We start from the raw sequence: 22,294 nt of genomic DNA, 5'->3' as shown, positions 1-22,294 counted from the left end.
GAAGTACTAAATATCTGTTTTGAACCATTGTAATAATGATAACCACCAAAAACTGGTGGTGATGAGAAAGTCACATGATGAACCAAAGCTCATCATAAACAGATTCTACGAGCTGAGGAGGGCAATATTTGTATATAGAAGATACACAGAGTCATCCACACAAACACCAAACACCATCATGGTAACACACGATACTGAAATAATGCAATAACATTAATTTAACAACATTAGATGTAAGATAAAAACCTAATGTACACAATGATAAAAAAAAAAAAATCAATTTCAACAAAAAAGAACATCAAATGTGTCATGCAGGGAATTCTGGGAGTGTCAATTTATATATATTCACTTAAAAAAATAAAATTAAATATACATATGTATTTCCAAGAAACTTATTTTTAACAGTATTTTTAGGACATCAAAAAAAAAATATAATTTGACTGTGTACTCTAAAGTGAATATTCAAACAGTGCTAATTAAAAACACAAAGAATAACTAACATTTTTAGGATATTAAAAACAACACGCTTGTAAAGGTGGATGTACATGTCAGCATGTGATCAATATTCCAGGCATATGCATTCTGTGGCTGGATTCTGTGGCTGTTTAAGATTATTTTTATCCAAAGCAATACAAAAATCTTTTTATCCCTCCAATCACTAGATTACATCAGTTAAACAGATAATAAACAGATACTTTATGGTGAAATGAGGTGCCGTTTCTATTTTCAATAATGTTAAATCCAAAACATGAAAACAAATGAAATTCCACAATCCCAAATCCTCAACTCTCAAGTTCCCATTGCACCATACAAAAATAAAAAATGATAAAAAAGCTAAAAAAAAAAACTACAAAAATTCCTATATAAAACAAAACAAATTAAAAACAACATAAACTTCTTAAAGCTACACTATGTGCTATTTGGAAGAAAATGAATTAATTCCAATATAAAATCCCAATATACGTGTGGGTACAGGGACAAGCCCTAAGGAACTTGTGGCCCTCTAGCGGTTAAAAAGGAAAACTGCATTCATCTTGCAGAAGAAAATTGCTTTGGTTGCGCATCAGCTCGGTGTCTCTGTGTGAATGAAAGTGGTCTGAGGCACTGGTGTACACATGGCTACAGGGTTTCTTACCAGAGTGTTTCTTTGTTTTAATACTGGAGGTTTACTTTGTGTACAGATATGACGTGACAAGCACAGGAAAATAATATATGTAGCCTATACGATTTCCTATATGATAATTCAGTATTTAAAGGTAAAGAAAAGTCATAGCTCGAAAGATCAATCTCTTTCAATCTCTCATCAATAACAATTTGCTGTTTTTGTTTTTTTGTTTGTTTGTTTTAATAAAAAAGTTACATAGTCTAGCTTTAAGTCTGAAGATCTGAGAGGTTTAATATTCAAAATGAGATCACCATGGTTACTAAACAGATAAAATAGGATTCTGAGTTAGGATGTTCCTGTAATATGTCTTTACATTGCATACCTTGAAGTTCTGTGGAAGCAAGCATTTCAGTGTCTTGTGAGCAAAACTCACGTACCACACAGTCTTAAGATGATCCTGTTAGGCAAAACATTCAGGTAGAATCTCAGTAAAATAACCAGATCAGATTTATGGTTGAAATGGTATCATTATGGCATCATAAAAAATGCTGAAGGTTAAAACTAAACAATCAAAATTACATTTATAATGTATACAAGAAACACAAAAAAGCTTAAAACTAAAGCAAACACAAACAAGCAGATATTACCTGTACAAGCCATTTAACAATGATGTCCAGACTAAAATCATTTGAGATGCTTTCTCTCCATCCATCCAAGTCTCCACGGATTGAGCAGTGACTGATTCTGTTAAATATTTCCTTAAAATAGAGCGAAACAAAGGTGCTGGACATTGTGTAACAGTTGAGGTCATTATAAAAATGTAATACACATGTAAAAGACATCAATGTGTGACTTTCATATTTGACCTTCTGTGATACAGACACTGATTCATCTCTCAGGTTTTTTTTTTCATTTCAAGTTCCCTTTACTGAAGGTCTAATCCACAGAACAGGATAACTCACAAAAAACACTGAACCCCAATACAAAGCTCGAAGGTAAGTTTCAGATGCGCGTGAAGAGGTATGAGCACTAGAGATATTAAGGATGAGCAGATGCAGGTGTTTCAGCAGCAGTGGAGAGATGCACTGCCCCCTGCTGGACTCCTCCACGAGAGTCTCTCCTGGGTGGATTTGCCCCAGCACTGGATGCGCTTGAGCGGCTGCTTCTGTGGCTGGGCCGTACTGAGGACAGGAAAGACCTAGACTCAGAGGTGATGACAATACTGGGAATCCGACCAATCGCAGTTCTTGAAATTGACATGTCTGTACCGTCACCAGCCTGCAAACAGCACAGAAGAAAGTTTTGATAAATGCATTTGAAAAATGCATTTCATGGAAAAATGGAACAGTAATCTTATTATACGGTTTCTTCTGCAATCAGAATTCAAATTCATTAACTAATTTAACAGCACACTGTGATTCAGCAAACAGCATTCTAGCAATTCGAATATGCTTTCAGATTTTTCATGTACAAATTTGATTGCCTGGTCGAGTTGTTCTGCCAGTGACACCAGAGCGAAACGTTCCTGAGGTAAGCAAATTTTTCAAACCATTCCACCTCCAGGATCCTGCAAAGGCTTGATTGGTTTATACTGAACTTAAACAGACTCACACTTACAGCTAAAGGGTTAGTACAGTCTGGATGAACGAGTCCGGCCACAGATGCATCATCCACATCAAAGGAACTCTAGGTCAGAAATAAGAGAGCCAGGATATTAATCAGGTACATACACTACTGTTTGAAAGTCTGGGGTCAGAAAGTGTTTAAAGAAAGCAATACTTTTACTTAGCAGGGACACATTAAATTGAGACATTTAGTAAAAAAAGATTTCTATTTCAAATAAATGTGCTTCTTTTATAATAATGAAAATGTTTCTTAAGCATCAAATCATCAAAATGATTTCTGAAGAATCATGTAACATCACAGGAATAAAATATTTATATATATATATATACATATATATATATATATATATATATATATATATATATATATATATATATATATTATAATATAATTACTGTATTCACTGTATTTTGACTGAATAAATTCAGCCTCGGTGAGCATTAGAGACTTAGTTGGTGGCACAGTGCACCTTTTTTAAGCAATATGTAAAGGATAATCACAAAAAACAACAACAAAAACCAACATCAACCGGGTGATTTCACATTATCCTGAAGGGGTTTATTTTGTGACAATAACCAACTGACTGTACATTACATCTTATTTAGATCACTCACAAATGAACATTCTGTTGTCATCTACCTATTCTCATGTATTAGTGTAACCAAAACGTGATAAATTTTTTATTATATACTCCAAGTGTAACCAAAACGTGATAAAACTTGCCTGATAGCTTTTTTTTTATATAGTCCATAAGAGTATATAGTCCATACTCTTGATGGTCACTGTTGAACTGCTTGTTCTATATTCAACACATATGTGTTGCTTGCAGGGGAGCCAGAGAAGCATGGCCTAGCAACTGAATGATTTTACAGTTTTTTTATATATATAATATTTATATAATATCAAATAATATTTTCAACTCAAAAGTTAATATGCATATAATGTAGTTATTTTAATACATTTTAAGCCTTATATTGTAAATAAATAATAAATCAAAATTCTCATAATCTCAAATCTGCATTTTGATGGATAATAGCCTGCCTTGCTTGCCTGTTGTATGACATAAATGGATAAGCAGCTTTTTTTTTTTTACAACGCACACCAACTGTAGACAAATTTGCATGTAACAAAAAAAGTTAGATGAATATGCTGATGTGGTGTTTGATAATCAGGACAGGACGTAACCCATTGTAGCAGCTCACTTTTCTACATTTATGTCAGAAGAAGGATCATTTACATCTGAAGGTTTTTTAATTTACCCACAAAAACCTAAACACAGATTTTAGAACTATAAGAAAAGAAACTTTTAGAACTATGTAGAAAAGCTGAAATGTGTTTTAAACTAAGTCCCTTTAAGGTAAGTCATTTCACTCAGTGGCCATCTTTGTAACCCCTTTCGGGCATGCAAGTGCAGCTCCTATCTCTTTGAATGGGTAAACATCAAATTCTCAAAAAATGTTTGCCAAGCTTACAATTAAATTTCATATTTGAAATCACCAATGAAATCTGACAACAACTGTCTCATGAATGTTTATTTTGCTTAAAAAGCTTATTATTAAGGTTAGACCAGCCAGTGCGCATGTGCAGTCCTAAGTGCACGTCTCCACAAGGCTGACTGTTCTTATAGCAATCAGGACTTCTAACAGCAGCTGCAGTGATGCGATGACTTTACAGATTATCGATTGGCTCTTTTATTCAGAAGGCAGGGCTTTATTCTATAGAGTGGCCATATTGAGCGCTGCATTCTGCAAAACTATAGGAGTGACACATCTTGGGTATTCTATAGTCTTTGGTTTAAAAGTGTGACTGACCAAATTGACTGGCTAGATCAAATGTCAAACTACACTCATGGTTTAACAGAGCAACATGAGGATAAACAGAGGATGACAGGATTAGCAAATCTACATGAACACATTTTTGTGACACAAGTTACACTCCTTTGATACTTGCCACATATGTAATACATTCAGCCTGTGAGGTCACCTTTTCAAAGATGCCTGAGTCATGGCTTTTGAGCTTAGTCTTGAAGCTGGAGGAGTTACAAGGTTTGAAGTCTGGGGTCTCCGCAGTGTCCTTGCTGATGTCACAAGACACCTGCCGGCTGGCAGGCCTGGAGCTCATGCTCGAGAGATCAGCCTCAGTATCTGTCCATTCACTGTCAGAGGCTGAGGAGAGCCGGGACTTGCCGGTGCTGGTTCTGCGAAACTGTCCGGACATATCAGAGGACTGGCTTGTGACGGTAGAGCGACGTGTGGATGTAAAGCTGCTGTGGAACGAGTTAAGGTCATGCCTGGGGACGCACAACAGCACACGAAGACACGGAATGTATTTTGCTATGGCCAACCTGAAAAAGACATAGATGAGATACAGACATGAAACACCGTAGACATGGTGGATCCATATTTACTGTACATAGATCATGGTCCAGATCTATTCAAATAATAATCATATCAAAATCAATGTCAATGAGACACTGTAAAATACTCATGAGAAATCACTGATAGATATATTAATTTATCTATTCATTGGTATCAACAATCATCAACAATCAAATGTTTTCAGTTATTAAAATGCAACAAAAAAAAACCAAAATATAAATATTTGATTAAAACTTAACATTTAATAAACTTAAGCAAATATTAGAAATGTTGACTTGGCAACTAACCAGTACAAGTACAGTTTAACAGTTTAAAAATGAATAAAAATGACAAAAGCATGTCCCAAAAAACTAAAATATGAAAATATAAAAATAAAAGCTAATTTAAAATATTTGAAAATATTACAATAATATACAAATAATACTAAAATGACACTAATTGGTATCAGAAATGTCAAAATCTTAGTGTGTAGTCTTGTTAAAAATATATACACAGATATGTTTTTAATTCAGTTGAAGTGAAACCTGTTTTGAAGGCAGCAATTTTAATAGACAAAATAAGTTTATTGAAAATCTTTTGTGTCAGAGCTTCAAGTTAGCTACATAATTCAGATACTGTAGTATTATTACATTTTAGACCTAGATCAAAATAAACCTTTTGACAGTGCATGCATGGTAATGTGTTCAATGCATAGGGACTAAAATGTGCTTAGGAAAATGTGGTTTAGTGTTGTGGGAGAAAATCCAATCAAAAAGACTTTTTACCCCAGCAGGCCTTACACATGGTACCATACCATCAGGACGCTCTGTGCAAGATTAATGACTCTTTATGCTAAAATGGATATTCAGGTTAATGAAATCAATCAAAATGGAATTTCACACTTTAACCCAGAAGCAATGCATGTTTCTGATCAATCTGCGATTGAATGGCTCAGTGAGCTAGACACTAGGAAAAATTAAAACAATCACAATTTGCCTCAGGTGTTTAGTCCTAATGGGGCCAGACCGGGTAATCTTAACTCTGACCCATGTTCTGCATTAATGGAAAGTGAGTCTGTCCATTAAATTGTCAAACGTTACCACTTACAGTATCAATAATGTTTTTCATTACCACTTTGGGAGTCAAAACTAAACCAGTCTCGTTTCAAAAATATATGGAACTGACATCAGTGACTAAGAAACTAAGACTCGCTCCAGTACCTGTATTTGGGGTGTGTGATGGCATAGATGATGGGATTGTGGATTGCTGAAGCTTTGGCTATCACAGCAGGTACTGAATTCATGTATGGTGTGAGCATATCAGCATAACTGAAAAACAAATGGAAAATAAGTGTATAGATTAATTAACATGCTAATTTATGTATATATTTTACTGTATGGTACTTGCAGTACTTGCAGTACTTGCAGTCTACATAATGACCGTAAGTCATACTGTAAATAAGATGGCAAAGCTGAATTTCTAGCTGAAATTACTCCAGTATTCAGATACTTCAGAAATCATTCTAATATGATGATTTGCTGCTCAATAAACATTTTTTTAAATTATTATTATTATCAATGTTAAAAACAGTTGTGCTGCTAAATATTCTTTTGTTAAAACCATGATACATTTTTTTCATGATTCTTCAATGTCCAGAAAATAAATAAATAAATAAAAAACTCAGCAACATTAATGTAACATTATAAATGTATTTACTGTCACTTTTGATCAAATTAATGTGTCCTTGCAGAATAAAAGTAATAATTTCCTGAAAAACGAAATCTTACTGACACAAAATTTTTGAATGGTAGTGTATATCAATATTACATTATATTGTGTTGTCAGGGTTGGGATTTATTTACCCAGCAAAGGCTGTCAGTGCCACAGCTGAATATGGAGACCAGGAGATGACATACATGAGAATGACAATAAGAGCAATTTTCGCCATCTTCCATTCATTTTTCAGCCGTTGGAATCGTTTCATTGAATCTCTCTTATTATCTCCATTAATTTTGCCCACAGCTCTTCCAAAGACAAAAAAAAAGCAACAGTTTAACAACACTAATTTGCTATCATTGGTTTATTGCCATCAGAAGTTTAACTATTTTCAATAGGTCACACCTCAAGATTAACTGAATGCTGAATGAAGGTTTTTAAGTACTTCATTGTTACATTGTACTCACATTTCACCAATACAACTTATATATGAATATAAGATTTTATATATTACATATTTAAAACAAAAGAAATTTTAGGAACAGACAGCTTTGGAACACTGCTGATGCTAATTAATTCATACTGTTCTGTTAGATCTGTATTGACGAACTCACTCATTAGTGCTGCGAATGGATCGGAAAATAAAGAAATAGCAGTAGATGATGACGATAAGCGGAATGAAGAAGACAAAGGTGAAGAGGAGCATAGTGTAAGCTCGCACGGAGGGTGTGAAGGTCATATAATCCCAGGTGCAAGAGGTCAACAGCCCTTCGGGAACATAAGCACCTGAAAAACAGAGACAAAAAATAAAGAATTTGTGGAGGGAAGTGAAGGATAGACAGCAGCTAAGCTGTTTTACACCCAATGGAATATTGTAAAAACTGGAACAAACTCACAAAGAAAAAGGATTTAAGTATACTGTCTGAAATACGAACCAATGCACACACAGCTGAGGATATTTAAGAATACGCTATAATCACAGTATTTCTTATTGCCACCAATCACAGTCTGGCTTTCATGCATGTGTGCTGCTATCATCAGTTCTCTGAGGTTTGAGGTTGGTGTGACTTTCAGAAGATATATATGTCTGTCAGAACTGTTAAAGCAGACAGACACCCTTCGTGTGAAGAGCAGTTTGCCTGTAAACCAGAGACAGAAAGTGCTGGAGAGCCAAAAGCACCGGGCTTTAACTGTCTATCCTTCTTAAGCTAAAAGCCTTGGTCCTCAGAGACCACCTTTATGCGATACAGATCAGAGTCCAACAGCGCACTGTTTGTAAAGCCATTGGCTAACCACTCACATGCTCGTGTGCTCACACATGGATGACCCAGAATGCTCAGTGTACTTGTCCCAAAAGATCTGAGCTTATAAAAGACTGATGCATCTTGTGAGAGCATCAAAGGTATACACAACACCATTAGCACAGGACCACACTTAATCACCTGCAAATGCACAGACATCACATGACACGTTGACATCTGGCTTAAAATAAATAAGATTTTGTTTGTTATTTTGTTTTGTTTTGATCTAATTCAGTAATATTTAGCTTTTTTTTTATAGATGAGTAAATCGGGTCACTATATTTTTTTTTTTTACAAAGAAGGACTCTGTGTTTTCAAGTTTTGCAATATTGCCCTTTTTTCTTATTCTGTATTACACAGAAGAAAGAAAGTCATACAGTTTTGGAACAACATGACATAAATGATGACATAATTTTAATTTTTGGGTGAACTATCCCTTCAGGCCACACTTAATCATGTATGAATGACCTTGTAGGCCTGTTAGATAAATATATTTTAAAAAGTGGCATTTATTTTAAAAGAAAAATGGGGGGAAAAGCAAAAGAACACTTTCCTATTAAAACATTTCACAAAGTTTAATTGGTTTAAAATGTTAAAACAACAGATATACTACACTTACTCCAGCCAAAGAAGGGTGGCAGGCTCCAGCCAAGTGAATAAGCCCAAGCTATCAGAAGGATCAGCATCGCTCTCTTCTGAGACAACACACCGATGGAGGCTAGCGGCCGTGTGATCACGAAGTATCGATCCACAGCGATGACCATGAGTGTGATCATGGAGCAGATGCCAAATAAAGCCCCACAGAATGCATACAACTCACAACCTGGAGAGACAAGAGGAACAGAATTAAGTCTGTAACCAAGCAATTTATACAGAATTCACATTTCTGTGGTAAATTGTAGGTAAATTTTGTTGGAGTAGTACCTTTACCCTGGTGTTTGTTGGGTCAGTGTGAAAATAACATTTATGCTTCCAAACATTCTAAATTTGAAATGTTGGTGTTTTCTGCTGTTTGTTGGGGCAGTGTGAACTAGCTTTTTAGGCCTGGAGACTACTGGCTGGCAGGAACACAAACTGCCGCTGGCTCCATTTGAGGACTGACATTAAATAATCAGGTATGAAAAACTTACAATGAATGTTTTTTCTTTCTGGTTACTGCTGTCCATCTCCATCTGTTGCTAAACAGATCTGTGTGTAGACATGCTTAGGTTAACTGTCCCCTTATTGTTACAATACAGTGCATTGCCACAGAATTGGAAACTGGTGAACTAATTTGCGTTGCAGTGGCAGTATTTCATACTTTTTAAAATGGCAAAATTATTTTTACTTGAATTTTACTTCTTTTAAAATCAGTGGTTCTCAGCCTTTTTGACTCCATGTCATGTCATGGCTCCAAGGCCCCCTTATAGCACTTGATTTACTGGATAAAGATTTTTTTACATTAACTAAACTTCCACCTGATGAAATATTGAGTATTGCTAAGGCCCTCTAGTGGGCCCCGGCAATTTAAATGAACTTTGTTCACCCCACATATCCAAATGCACATCATGGTATCCTAGTAACGCTACTGTTCTAAGTGGATTCTACAATACATTAAATAAACACACAAATACAGAGAGAGAGATGGTTTGGCACTGTCTGGAGTTTGTTGGCAATAAAACAGGTCAAAGAGAAGAAGAACCAGTGGACTGAAGAAAATAAAAATAATTATTAATAAAAAAAATTATGCTTGCTCTTATATCTCTTTCACTGTTTTTTTTTTTTAACAGAAGAAGAACCAGTGGAGAGATTAGAAACAGATGATTTCACACCATTATACTCGATTCACACACAGTCTGGCACCTCCTCAACATCCACACACCCATTCAGAATAAGCAGCAATGCATTCAGTCTGATTTAAGATAATTTGTGCTTGTTTTCTCGGAACACATTTATGGCATGCACTTTAATTAATTACAAAACAGAGATGTCTGTTATAGAAGATAATCCTCTCACACATCAGGATGTCTTCTCTCTTCTCTCACACCTTGTCAGTTAGATTATGCTTTCAGGTTAATCCTGGAAGTGAGCATTTTTGTGGGTTGTCTCTGATTGATTGAGAAAGCTTTCAGGGGGATCAAGCGCACGGTTGTCATGATCGAATTAAGGATGGTCATTTTTGGGTCTTGTTTTGTAGTGGAGTCAGAGCTGACAGAAGCAAGAAGCACATCTTTTAACTGTTTCCACCTCCAGGAGGGAGGATTCGAGCTCCGCTTGGAAAAGCGTAACATATCAGGATCCCAACTGCGACCAGAGGCTGTTCTGTTTGAATGGAAGTCAATAGAGCAGATGCCTTCAATATGCCAAATAAACTTATTTGAGAGGAAATTACATAATGAATTGATTTTTGCCATATGATATTTTTTTGTTACAGGCAGGACTGATTACAGAACATGTACTGTATATCAGTGTTTCTCAACGTTTTTCACTTATTGCCCCCCCACTGTCTACAACAATACTTAAAGGCACAGTGACTTTTCCAGCTGTTACTGGATAAGAAGCTTGGCATAACTTTAAAAAAATAATTTTATTAAAAAAAATTACACTTGCTCTTATATCTCGATTTTTCAAGAAAGTAGATGGAGATGATATCTTGATAAATATCTTAATATTAAGTTGTTGTTTTTTGCTTATTTTAGTGCTTGATTTGTCTTATTTTAATTAATTTCAACTTATCTTTTTAATTTATCTATTGGTCTCCACCAATAGTCAGACTATGTATATCACTAGTTTTGAGATCTGCTACTTTGAGATCTGCTACTTGTTTTCCAATGAAACCAACCGTCTCTATAGGACAAGACTGGGTGAGCTGATTTCCTGTTACAGAGGAAAAGAGTGGACAACAATTTCATGGCTGCCCAGTAAACCCCCTGAACACAAAAGATCAGCATCAATCACTACAGTAATCACAATCACAGAACGCCTGGTCTCACTGCAAACGTCAGCAAGCACCAGTCAAAGCTGATGAAGGGCAATTACGATTCAGTCCTGATAGGAACTGACATTTAAAAAACACCTCAGGGAAAAAGAGAGTCTGCCATCAGCTAATACAGAATTCACATTTTCTGTGGTAAATTGTAGGTAAATTTTGTTGGAGTAGTACCTTTACCCTGGTGTTTTTGTTGGGGTGATCAGTGTGAAAATAACATTTATGCTTCCAAACATTCTAAATTTGAAATGTTGGTGTTTTCTGCTGTTTTGTTGGGGCAGTGTGAACTAGCTTTTTAGGCCTGGAGACTACTGGCTGGCAGGAAACACAAACTGCCGCTGGCTCCATTTGAGGACTGACATTAAATAATCAGGTATGAAACTTACAATGAATGTTTTTTCTTTCTGGTTACTGCTGTCCCATCTCCATCTGTTGCTAAACAGATCTGTGTGTAGACATGCTTAGGTTAACTGTCCCCCTTATTGTTACAATACAGTGCATTGCCACAGAATTGGAAACTGGTGAACTAATTTGCGTTGCAGTGGGCAGTATTTCATACTTTTTAAAATGGCAAAATTATTTTACTTGAATTTTACTTCTTTTAAAATCAGTGGTTCTCAGCCTTTTTGACTCCATGTCATGTCATGGCTCCAAGGCCCCCTTATATCACTTGATTTACTGGATAAAGATTTTTTTTACATTAACTAAACTTCCACCTGATGAAATATTGAGTATTGCTAAGGCCCTCTAGTAGGGCCCCCCGGCATTTTAAATGAACTTTGTTCACCCCACATATCCAAATGCACATCATGGTATCCTAGTAACGCTACTGTTCTAAGTGGATTCTACAATACATTAAATAAACACACAAATACAGAGAGAGAGATGGTTTGGCACTGTCTGGAGTTTATTTCACATAATTCATCATGTTGGCAATAAAACAGGTCAAAGAGAAGAAGAACCAGTGGAGAGATTAGAAACAGATGATTTCACACCATTATACTCGATTCACACACAGTCAGAAGAAGAACCAGTGGAGAGATTAGAAACAGATGATTTCACACCATTATACTCGATTCACACACAGTCTGGCACCTCCTCAACATCCACACACCCATTCAGAATAAGCAGCAATGCATTCAGTCTGATTTAAGATAATTTGTGCTTGTTTTCTCGGAACACATTTATGGCATGCACTTTAATTAATTACAAAACAGAGATGTCTGTTTATAGAAGATAATCCTCTCACACATCAGGATGTCTTCTCTCTTCTCTCACACCTTGTCAGTTAGATTATGCTTTCAGGTTAATCCTGGAAGTGAGCATTTTTGTGGGTTGTCTCTGATTGATTGAGAAAGCTTTCAGGGGGATCAAGCGCACGGTTGTCATGATCGAATTAGGATGGTCATTTTTGGGTCTTGTTTTGTGTAGTGGAGTCAGAGCTGACAGAAGCAAGAAGCACATCTTTTAACTGTTTTCCACCTCCAGGAGGGAGGATTCGAGCTCCGCTTGGAAAAGCGTAACATATCAGGATCCCAACTGCGACCAGAGGCTGTTCTGTTTGAATGGAAGTCAATAGAGCAGATGCCTTCAATATGCCAAAAAACTTATTTGAGAGGAAATTACATAATAAATTGATTTTTTGCCATATGCTATTTTTTTGTTCAAGGCAGGACTGATTACAGAACATGTACTGTATATCAGTGTTTCTCAACGTTTTTCACTTATTGCCCCCCCACTGTCTACAACAATACTTAAAGGGCACAGTGACTTTTCCAGCTGTTACTGGATAAGAAGCTTGGCTAGATGGAAAAAAATAATTTTATTAATAAAAAAATTACACGCTCTTATAGCTCGATTTTTCAAGAAAGTAGATGGAGGTGATATCTTGATAAATATCTTAATATTAAGTTGTTTTTATTTGCTTATTTTAGTGCTTGATTTGTCTTATTTTAATTAATTTCAACTTATCTTTTTAATTTATCTATTGGTCTCCACCAATAGTCAGACTATGTATATCATTGGTTTTGAGATCTGCTACTTTGAGATCTGCTACTTGTTTTCCAATGAAAACAACCGTCTCTTTAAGATAAGACTGGGTGAGATGATTTCCTGTTACAGAGGAAAAGAGTGGACAACAATTTCATGGCTGCTCAGTAAACCCCCTGAACACAAAAGATCAGCATCAATCACTACAGTAATCACAATCACAGAACGCCTGGTCTCACTGCAAACGTCAGCAAGCACCAGTCAAAGCTGATGAAGGCAATTACGATTCAGTCCTGATAGGAACTGACATTTAAAACACCTCAGGGAAAATAGAGTCTGCCATCAGCTAGAACCACAAACAGTGGCATTTCACAGCTGAGCAAAGTAAAGAAAAGAAAAGCCTTGATGCGGAGTTTTGAGAGGAATTTAGAGATATTATAATTTGGCAACTGATGAAAAAGAAACAACTGTACTAGAAAAGGTTACATACATCTGTCAGAAAGACATTCATCATTCATAGCAACAAAAGCATAAAGAAAGCTCAGTATGAATCCATGTAAGTAGTAAGAGACCAAGGCCATCTCCAAGGGCAACCTCTGCTTCATTTGAACCCATTCAACCTGAGAAGTGATTCATTTCATCAGACCATCTAACTCTTCTTTAATCTTAAATCCATTCATAATAATTCAAAAAGTATAGAGTACAATAAATCATGGACATGCATGTTTTATTTCAGACACTGGCTATGCAATAACTAATGATCTATCTGCAGAGATAAGTCTATGTATTTGACTCTGTCTGTGTGTACATTTGGCTGTACTTGTTGTGAGAACATTTGACTGGTCCTGTCCACATTTTGCATCTTATTAACAGGGGCATCATCATGGTATATATATATAGTGAAACCATGCATATGTACCTTTCTCCCCAAAGATCCATCTCTTGTGCATGCTGGTGGTGAAAAAGATGGGTGCCTGGGTGACACACATGAGGAAGTCTGTGATGGCAAGGTTTATTATGAACAAGTTTGCAGGTGTTCTCAGGGTCCGGCTCCTACACACACACACACACACAAACACACACACACACACACAATCAGTTTATTAATTTTTCTTTCATTTGGAAAATTATATTAGCTATATGACATCTATGAGAATATTAGCCTCCCTGTGCAACACAAAGAAAAAGCTGAAACAATAGTTTAGTTACTGAACCAGTGTTTTTTACTGAATCGGTTGAGTGACTGTTCGTGACTCACTCAGGCAGTCATTTGTTTTGTTCCTAAACAAATCAGTGTTTTTGAATGAATCGGTTGAGTAGATGATTCCATGACATGCTCATAAACAGGTCTAATGATGCTGAGCACCAATCCATCTGACTACAGTTTGGCTTCTTTTGAAAATGAACAATAAAAAATTCATACACTGATTTCATAATAAGTGTTTTTTTTTTCTTTTCTTTTCTTTTCTTTTCTTTTCTTTTCTTTTCTTTTCTCTTCTTTTCTTTTCTTTTCCTTACCTGCTGAATGCATAGATGACCAGGAAGTTTCCCAACATGCCAGTGATGCCAACAGTAAGGATGACAGCACCGATAGTGTAATGAGCATGATCAGGCACGTCCACTGTTGGGAAAGGGTAAACTGACTCTTCCACCATGGAAACCTTGAAGACACAGGGTAACACATTAATTAATAGCTCAGATGAAAAGCAGCACTTGCTGTTTTTTAATGACCTTTGTTCTGTTTAACAAAACAAACAGGGCTGTATTACTCGAGTCCGGACTGGACTCGAGTCCGGACTCGAGACATTTTTCTATCGTCTCGGAATGTCTCGGACTCGGTGGTGTTTGCACTCGGACTTGTCTCGGACTGGTTCATTGGACTCGCTGTCGAGTCCAGCAAAAAAAAAAAAAAAAAAAAACATTTCTTCTCCTTCAAAACCAAAACCACATTTGCATGTCGCGACTGAAAACGTGTGGAAAACGCTAGGCGCGCCGCTTTCTCCTTTTTTCCAAAGCACTCTGTAGCCTGCGCTCTATGCTTGCACTCCCGTGGCGTCTGCCGTTGCTAAGCAACCATGACCTGCTCTCCATGAAGACGCAGAAGTTTCAGCAAAAAATAAATGGATTTCCAGCACTAAAAATCCCTTGCAGTAGCTCTGCTAATAAATTAATTTTTTGAAAATGGCTATCCTTGTACAGCTATGATCACCTGTTTCTCCATCTTGGCTTAGCTTTCAATTTTGTTACGGAAAGGATGTGCATGACCAGTGGCGCACTTGCTGCGTTCTGAAAAGTTTAGATGTTTCTAATTTAATTTTCTACCTGTTAGATTGTGTTTTATTTACGTCTACACATAGGTAGCCTTAAATTTACCAATAATGAAATACTTATTAATGTTGTACAGTATAGGGGTTGCAAGACTACTGATTTCTACTAGTCGATTTTTTATTTTATTTTAGTTACTCATCTACTCATGGTTCATGCTATTGTAAATGAAAACACATTAAATTGGTTTTTTTAATCAATAAATGCTTATTAATTTATAGCCTTATGCAACAATTACATTTGTAAATTTGCAAAACTTTATAATTATGACATTACATATTTAAAATTTTCATGTAACAGCCAGTATTTGTAGCAATCACCAACATTTTTCGTATCTGCATTCGGATACAACGTCGTACAGTTACTTGACAAGACCGTCATGACTTTTTTATCTTTTTTTCAAAGTTATCACTGAACAAGTATGTCGTGTTAAACTAAAATAACTATTAATTTCTAAAATAATATTTATCATGCAAGCAGAGAGATGTCATGACAAACATTTAGTGATCATTTGAACACGACTGAATCCATTCAATGCGCACATTTTCATTACGCAGAACTCTTTAAGCAAGTGTTTAGTGAACTTCACTAAACAAATGTGGGTGTCCCGCGCAAACCAGCAAAAGATAACGATGCAAACATGTAGGACAAGTAGAAAATTGTATCCTTATCTACGCTGATTATTAGCCTACTCTTGAGAGAGAACTGGTTTGGTTTTTGAGAGACTGAGACGCGCAACGCTGCTGTTTGATTGATGAGCTTATTCCATTCATTCATATCATATCGTAGCCTAAGGTTTAAATCATTGCTTTTTAAAATATATACACAAATAATATAACGTGTATGATGTACTATTATAGGTGATATTACTCCTGCAAAGCTCTGATTTCTGAGAGATGCACAGAGAGGAAACACCAATTCTGTGTTTGATTTGCGCTCTTTTCACTCATAAAGTTTACATTCATTTACTTCACACTCGTGACTATAGAGGTCTGTGTATACTATTGCGCTGATCACATGACTCAGCTGTTATCTAGCAAACACCGGACTGTGCCAGCTTCAGCCGATTATTCAGGCAGAATTATTCCTTGTCCGTTATTCGTTTTTGAAGCCATTATCCAGGTATTAGGCTTTAGGCACACGCCTAATTATTACATTACATATTTTATTTTTACATGAAACATAGATAAGGTCATAGAAAGTAACAGCTACCACGCAATATTGTAATCCTAAAATTCACGCACTTGCAAACTCGCAAACATTTGTATGCATTATGGTTAATACATGCTCGAGTAGTCGATTGTTTCCGACAAGCCCTAGTACAGTATGACAAAAATTTCGCCGGTATTTATGTGCGCATGCCCCAGTAGAGCCAAACGTATCCCTTCTAGCCTTAACTGCGCGCATTGTCATATCCCGCTTTGCGTGTGTGTGCTGCGCCAAGGCATCAGTCATTTAAATTTTTGACCACAGACATAATGTCAGCAACAGCAGCATTATAAAGTAAATAAAATGTAAATAAAGTACATAAAAATAATTTGACCCTACAGCTCCAAACTCGGTCCTAGAGGGCCGGTGTCCTTTAGAGTTTAGCTCCAACCCTAATTAAACAACACTTGAACCAGCTAATCAAGCTCTTACTAGACACACTAGAAACATCCAGATAGTGTTAAGGCCAGTTGGAGCTAAACTCTGCAGGGCACTGGCCCTCCAGGATCTAGTTTGGAGACCCCTTTCCTACAGAGTTGTTACTTTGCACATGCTTTTTGATCATTACAAATAATAATGTAAAATTATTTTCTTAGAATAGGATGCTGTGATCTGTCTCTCGCATCACATACATTAGTTAAGTATGTGGTCTTGAAGAGGTCCTTTTTTTTCTCTCATTTGGACTCGGGTCTTGACTTGGACTCGAAACTTTTGGACTGAGGACTTGACTTGGACTCGAACCTCTTTGGACTCGGTCTTGACTTGGACTCGAAACTTTTGGACTTGGACTTGACTTGGACTCGACAAAGCTGGACTTGACTACAGCTCTAGTGCATTCTGTTTAACAAACACCATTAGGCCTGAGCTCAACTGACATTAATTCATTCACACTGTAGATGTTTTGTTCTGTATATTTCATCAAATGATAAATAGATTTTCATCACTTATTTTTAGACAGATTACTTTTTTTTTTTTTTTGAAAGGATATCCAGTTGTGGTATCTACGCTAAATGGGAATTTGAACTACATTGAAAGTATTGAAAACAGTTTATACAGCTATAGTTTATACAATATTTTTGATTGTCTTCTTGACTGTATAGATATAAACACATTGTATTAATGTTGAAAAGTCTGTGAACTTGCAGTCAAATCCAATTATTTGCTGGCAATTTTCATGCACATTTGAATCTTTGAGGGATTTAAACAGGCCAAAATGACAGTGAGCTGGCATTTCTTTAGGCTTTTCATTGCAGATTCAGGTCTAAATCAGGACATTTAATCTGTTCATATAAATACCTGTGTATTGAGACACAAACTGGTAGTAAAAGCTAGAATGTGAATCTGAATAGCTGAAATCTTTATTTTAAAATCTTCTTTAGCTTTTCTCAAATGTCTGACTCTTGATTTATAAATGACAGATCAATTAGATCAGTAAACCCTTTTTTAAATAGACTGAAATAGATACTTAAAAGAAGGAGAGTTAAGAAATCCTACTATGGCAAAGGAATTGTTTTTGATGGTGTAATCTCTCACAACACTCGGTTAATATAAATCCTGGGAAATTATTGCATGCAAAACAGAGTCAGCTATAACAGAACCATGCATTTTTTTTCTGGGTCATATCTTGTTTCGTGTAGATGTGTTTATGTTCTCAAGGATGTCATGCAATCTGTCTAATTTGGCTAGTTTTTCCAATCGATGGGTTTGAGCCAAAATAGGTTTGCTTGGACACAGCCTTTGGCATCAACAACAAAACACATTACATGGGAAGCATTTTCTCCTCCCTTTTAAATGTTTATGAGCTCATGCAATTTGCTATCCTTAATATGATTATATGAAATAGATACTGTTTGAGTTCCACATCTGTTTCTCACTCTGTATATAATATGACAGTAACTGTGTTGAGGCGTTTTGATGGGATTTTTTGAAGATGTTTCAAAGTGCCAGCTTCTTCGAAACCATGTTATTCTAGAGAAGAAAGGTGTTTTAAAGCTATTTTTAATTTACTGCAGATGATAACGCAAATGGGATAACTCATCATGAAAACATTTGCTCTGGAATCAGGATCGCCTCACTATGAACACAAAATAATTATTGTTTTGACATTTTTACTATTATATATCTCACTCCTGAGGATGAATACAACTCACTGTCATTGGAAATAGTTAACATTACACGGATTGTTTCTTCAAATGGTAACCTTTGAACATTTAACCACAATTAAGGGTACAGTGCTTCTTATGTTATATAATAATTAATATATAATTTAGTCATTTAATTAATTTTGGAGTTCAGCAGTTCAGATAAATGATGTAACAAGCCAAACAGTAATTCATCTGAAAGAATCATAGCTACATAGTGATTAGTGACCTATATTGAGCAAATTATTTAAAATGTGTTTTTAAAGAATATTAAGGAATTAAAACCACATATGTTGCTTTTTTCCCCCTTTGTACATTCAAATCACATCATTATACATTATTTAAATAAATTAAAAAACCCTGTTAAAAGAACACTGGTTTCTATTGTCTCAAAAAATGCTGCATTTCTATGAGAAACACTGTATAAGGCATGCAAATTTTGTCCAAAGTTGGCAGATGAGCTTGTTTTGGTTGTTACACAATATATTGGGTTTTAGTGCCAAACAATCAGCCAATTAATGTGTTTTCTTAATTTTGTTTATGGTGAATGGCTAATTCCCATGAGTCAAAATAACTGTACTTGCAGAATGTTTTCACAATAATAACAATTTTCATAATAATAAACATTTATGCACCCACACAATTTGATATTAATCTCAAGATCCCAAAGTCAACAAACTCTCCTTAAGTAAACAAACTGTCCTACATCTATAAGATAGTCCACGTTATGAGTCTGCTCACAGATCACATTATTTTAATCAACAGGAGGAAAAGAACGCATTTAGAAGTCAATATGTGAGCATAGACCTCAATATGATTATATCATAATCGCGTGATTATGGAGCATCTTTTTTATCCTAATCCCTCATGCTCAGTGAAGCTAGTTTTCCTGTGAGGTTTGTTGCTGTCAGTTTATCAAAGTTATTGATAGACTTAAATCTACATCACTATGACCTGGAAATATGAGCATCTTATCATCTTGAGGTGTCACTGGGTTTCTAGGTCACATTTTATTTCTGATGGGTCACAAGCACAAGTGTGTGTGTGTATGATTTATGCAAATTTGGTTCATCACATAATAAATCCCATTTGACCCAAAAATGTATCCTCCTAAATAAGGCTCAGAGTTACATAAAATAATTTCAGATAGCTGAAATAGTGATGTGTTACAGTAACAGCTTTTGGGGCCCATTTTAATGTCTCCCACATTCCACCCTAATGCAAATTCAGGATATAAATACAGCACCCCCATCTGTTCATTTTATGCTAAAACGTTGTGGCAACAAGAGATTAGGTCAATAACAGTGTTTTACTAAATTTGCGTAAAATAAAATCATTCAAATCCTAGTCCAGGTCATTAAGTTATAATCTCATTGAAATCATGTGTTTCTTTTAAATGAATGACTGTTCAAATTCTCTCTTAGAAAATCTCATTTATTTTAGCTTAATTTTCAGATCTCATTTACTGATGTAGACATGCTGAATTATAGATAGGAATTAGATAGATATATAGATAGGATTTGAATTAACTTTCAAAAACTTCTTTTAAAAACATTTTACAAATCCTTATTTTTTTCAAAGTTTCAACTGGTAGTGTATATTTATTTATTGGTTAAATGAATGCCTACCAATCTACCACACTTTGTGTTGTGTTGGCAGAGACGCCCATCAGGAGACCAGACTATCTGTTCACCTCATTTAATGATGGGAGAAAGACACATCAACATGTAAGAGAAAGAATAAACAGCCCCAAGTCATACACAATTAGCATAAATATATAATTCAGTGGTACTCCTCTGTGGCACTGACATGCCTTCATAAGTCCTCTCATAGCTTAATGTTTAATAATTATCCCAACAGTAAAAACCCCAAAGGACTTAACCTCACAAATACATCTTCAGGCTCAAACCACAGTCTCGAGCCATATATGGTAAAATTAAGTGATTAACGGCGAAGGACAGTTTCAGTCATCTGTGTTTAAGAATTGAGATTTCACAAGAGAAAAAAGGAATGCACCTGACCTGACTCAGTAGCATAAAGACACAGTCTTAACTATAGGTATGAATTTTAAGACAGTTAAAACAAGATGGGTGTAATACCATTTTTATATGTAAGCTATTGGAATAGCTTAACTCCTGGAAACGTATAAATTAAATATCAAAATCTTTGGATATTTTTCAGTTTCCCTGCTGATGGAAACTGGCTTTCTATGCTATGCAGGTCCAAGCTTATCTAGAGATGAGAGATTAGAGAGACTATCAGATGCTGGGGTCTAAATCAACCTGTTAAGAGTTTGATAAAGCTGGTTAAGGTTGGCAGACTTAAAAAAAAGGCACTTTAGACCAGTGACAAACTAGTTCCAAACACTGGTTAAGCTTACACTGGTATGATGGATTTCACCCAGAACAACATATTTATGTCATAGAAATACATTTCTTTAAATGCATCTGTCACGGTTTGCTACTGCGAGGAGCACAGAGCGAGGAGACACAGAGTCGAATTCAAACTTATAGACTTTAATAATATTCAAGGAACCAGGAAAACACACAGGACAAGGACAAACAGGGACATAACGGGAACATACACACGACAGCATCACTTCAATTTAACGACATTCAATTTAAATTGAAGAAAGTAAAAAAAAAAAAATTTTTTTTACAATTTAAATCCCTGAACTCAATTGTTTAGACGTCACATTTATGAAGGATGTAGCATCAAGAAAGAACTCTCAAAGGCTGAGAGAAACATTTACCAAAAGATGTCCCTCCTTGGCATAGATCATCATAATTATGCAGAGTGAACTTTTTAAGCACTATTACAACTGTAGAGCAGTTACACTATATGTTTGGTCTAAACTATTTGTTTTGTCTAGTCAAATGCACAACATAAACATATCCAACATCTGTATGCTACATTGCAAACATAACATGTTGATATTGTAAAACCTACTGTAAATTTGACTGGAACCAAACAGAGACAAATCCATCTATTACACTATATTTAAAGAAAAACATTTATGGCATTTGGCCAAACATTTTCAGTTACACCTGAACATCTGCAAAGGAGAAGATGAGAAAGACTGAAAGAAATATCTTGGAGAAACATGTTTAACTCACAGATGTGGTCGTGGGGGGTAAATCTACCAGCCTGTACGCGCTCATCGCGGAGCTGTTCCACGAGGAGAGGCTTTCCGCGATGCGAGTGCAGTTCGGGTCTTGTGTCGGACACGAGATGCCCTTCCTCACTGAGCGCGCGGCGCCGCTCATCATCACTCGCGCAACTGACAGAAAGCGTTAAACGCGATTAGAGCGAGGCTTGTACAGATGTCAGATTCTGTTCAGACGTCGTGCTCACCGTGTGCGAGCGCGCGCAGAAGTACCCCAGTGACAGCATAACTATTCGCACACCTTTATATTTCATTCACACAGACACACACACACACACACACACACACACACACACACACACACACAGAGAGACGATTGTTATGAAATTAGAGCAGCATAGTGACATGACCTTACACACTCCAAAAGCAAAAACGATTAAATAGTCAGTAG

The 22,294-nt window shown here is 36.0% G+C and overlaps 1 protein-coding gene across 1 annotated transcript; it reads right to left on the bottom strand.

The window, feature by feature from the left end:
* Positions 1–893: 893 nt before the first annotated feature.
* opn4a (opsin 4a (melanopsin)) lies at positions 894–22,161 on the bottom strand. Its single transcript, XM_042768847.1, has 10 exons — positions 21,854–22,161; positions 14,581–14,723; positions 13,982–14,115; positions 8,725–8,928; positions 7,419–7,590; positions 6,951–7,112; positions 6,309–6,416; positions 4,715–5,075; positions 2,723–2,791; positions 894–2,383 (listed from the first exon to the last, which is right to left on the bottom strand). The coding sequence occupies exons 1-10, from the start codon at positions 22,004–22,006 to the stop codon at positions 2,144–2,146; spliced, it is 1,746 nt and encodes a 581-aa protein (XP_042624781.1). The 5' UTR covers positions 22,007–22,161; the 3' UTR covers positions 894–2,143.
* Between the last annotated feature and the right edge of the window lie 133 nt (positions 22,162–22,294).

Source organism: Cyprinus carpio, chromosome A13 (assembly GCF_018340385.1).
Source record: "Cyprinus carpio isolate SPL01 chromosome A13, ASM1834038v1, whole genome shotgun sequence".
NCBI lineage: Eukaryota > Metazoa > Chordata > Actinopteri > Cypriniformes > Cyprinidae > Cyprinus > Cyprinus carpio.
This window is presented reverse-complemented; position numbering and strand designations above follow the sequence as displayed.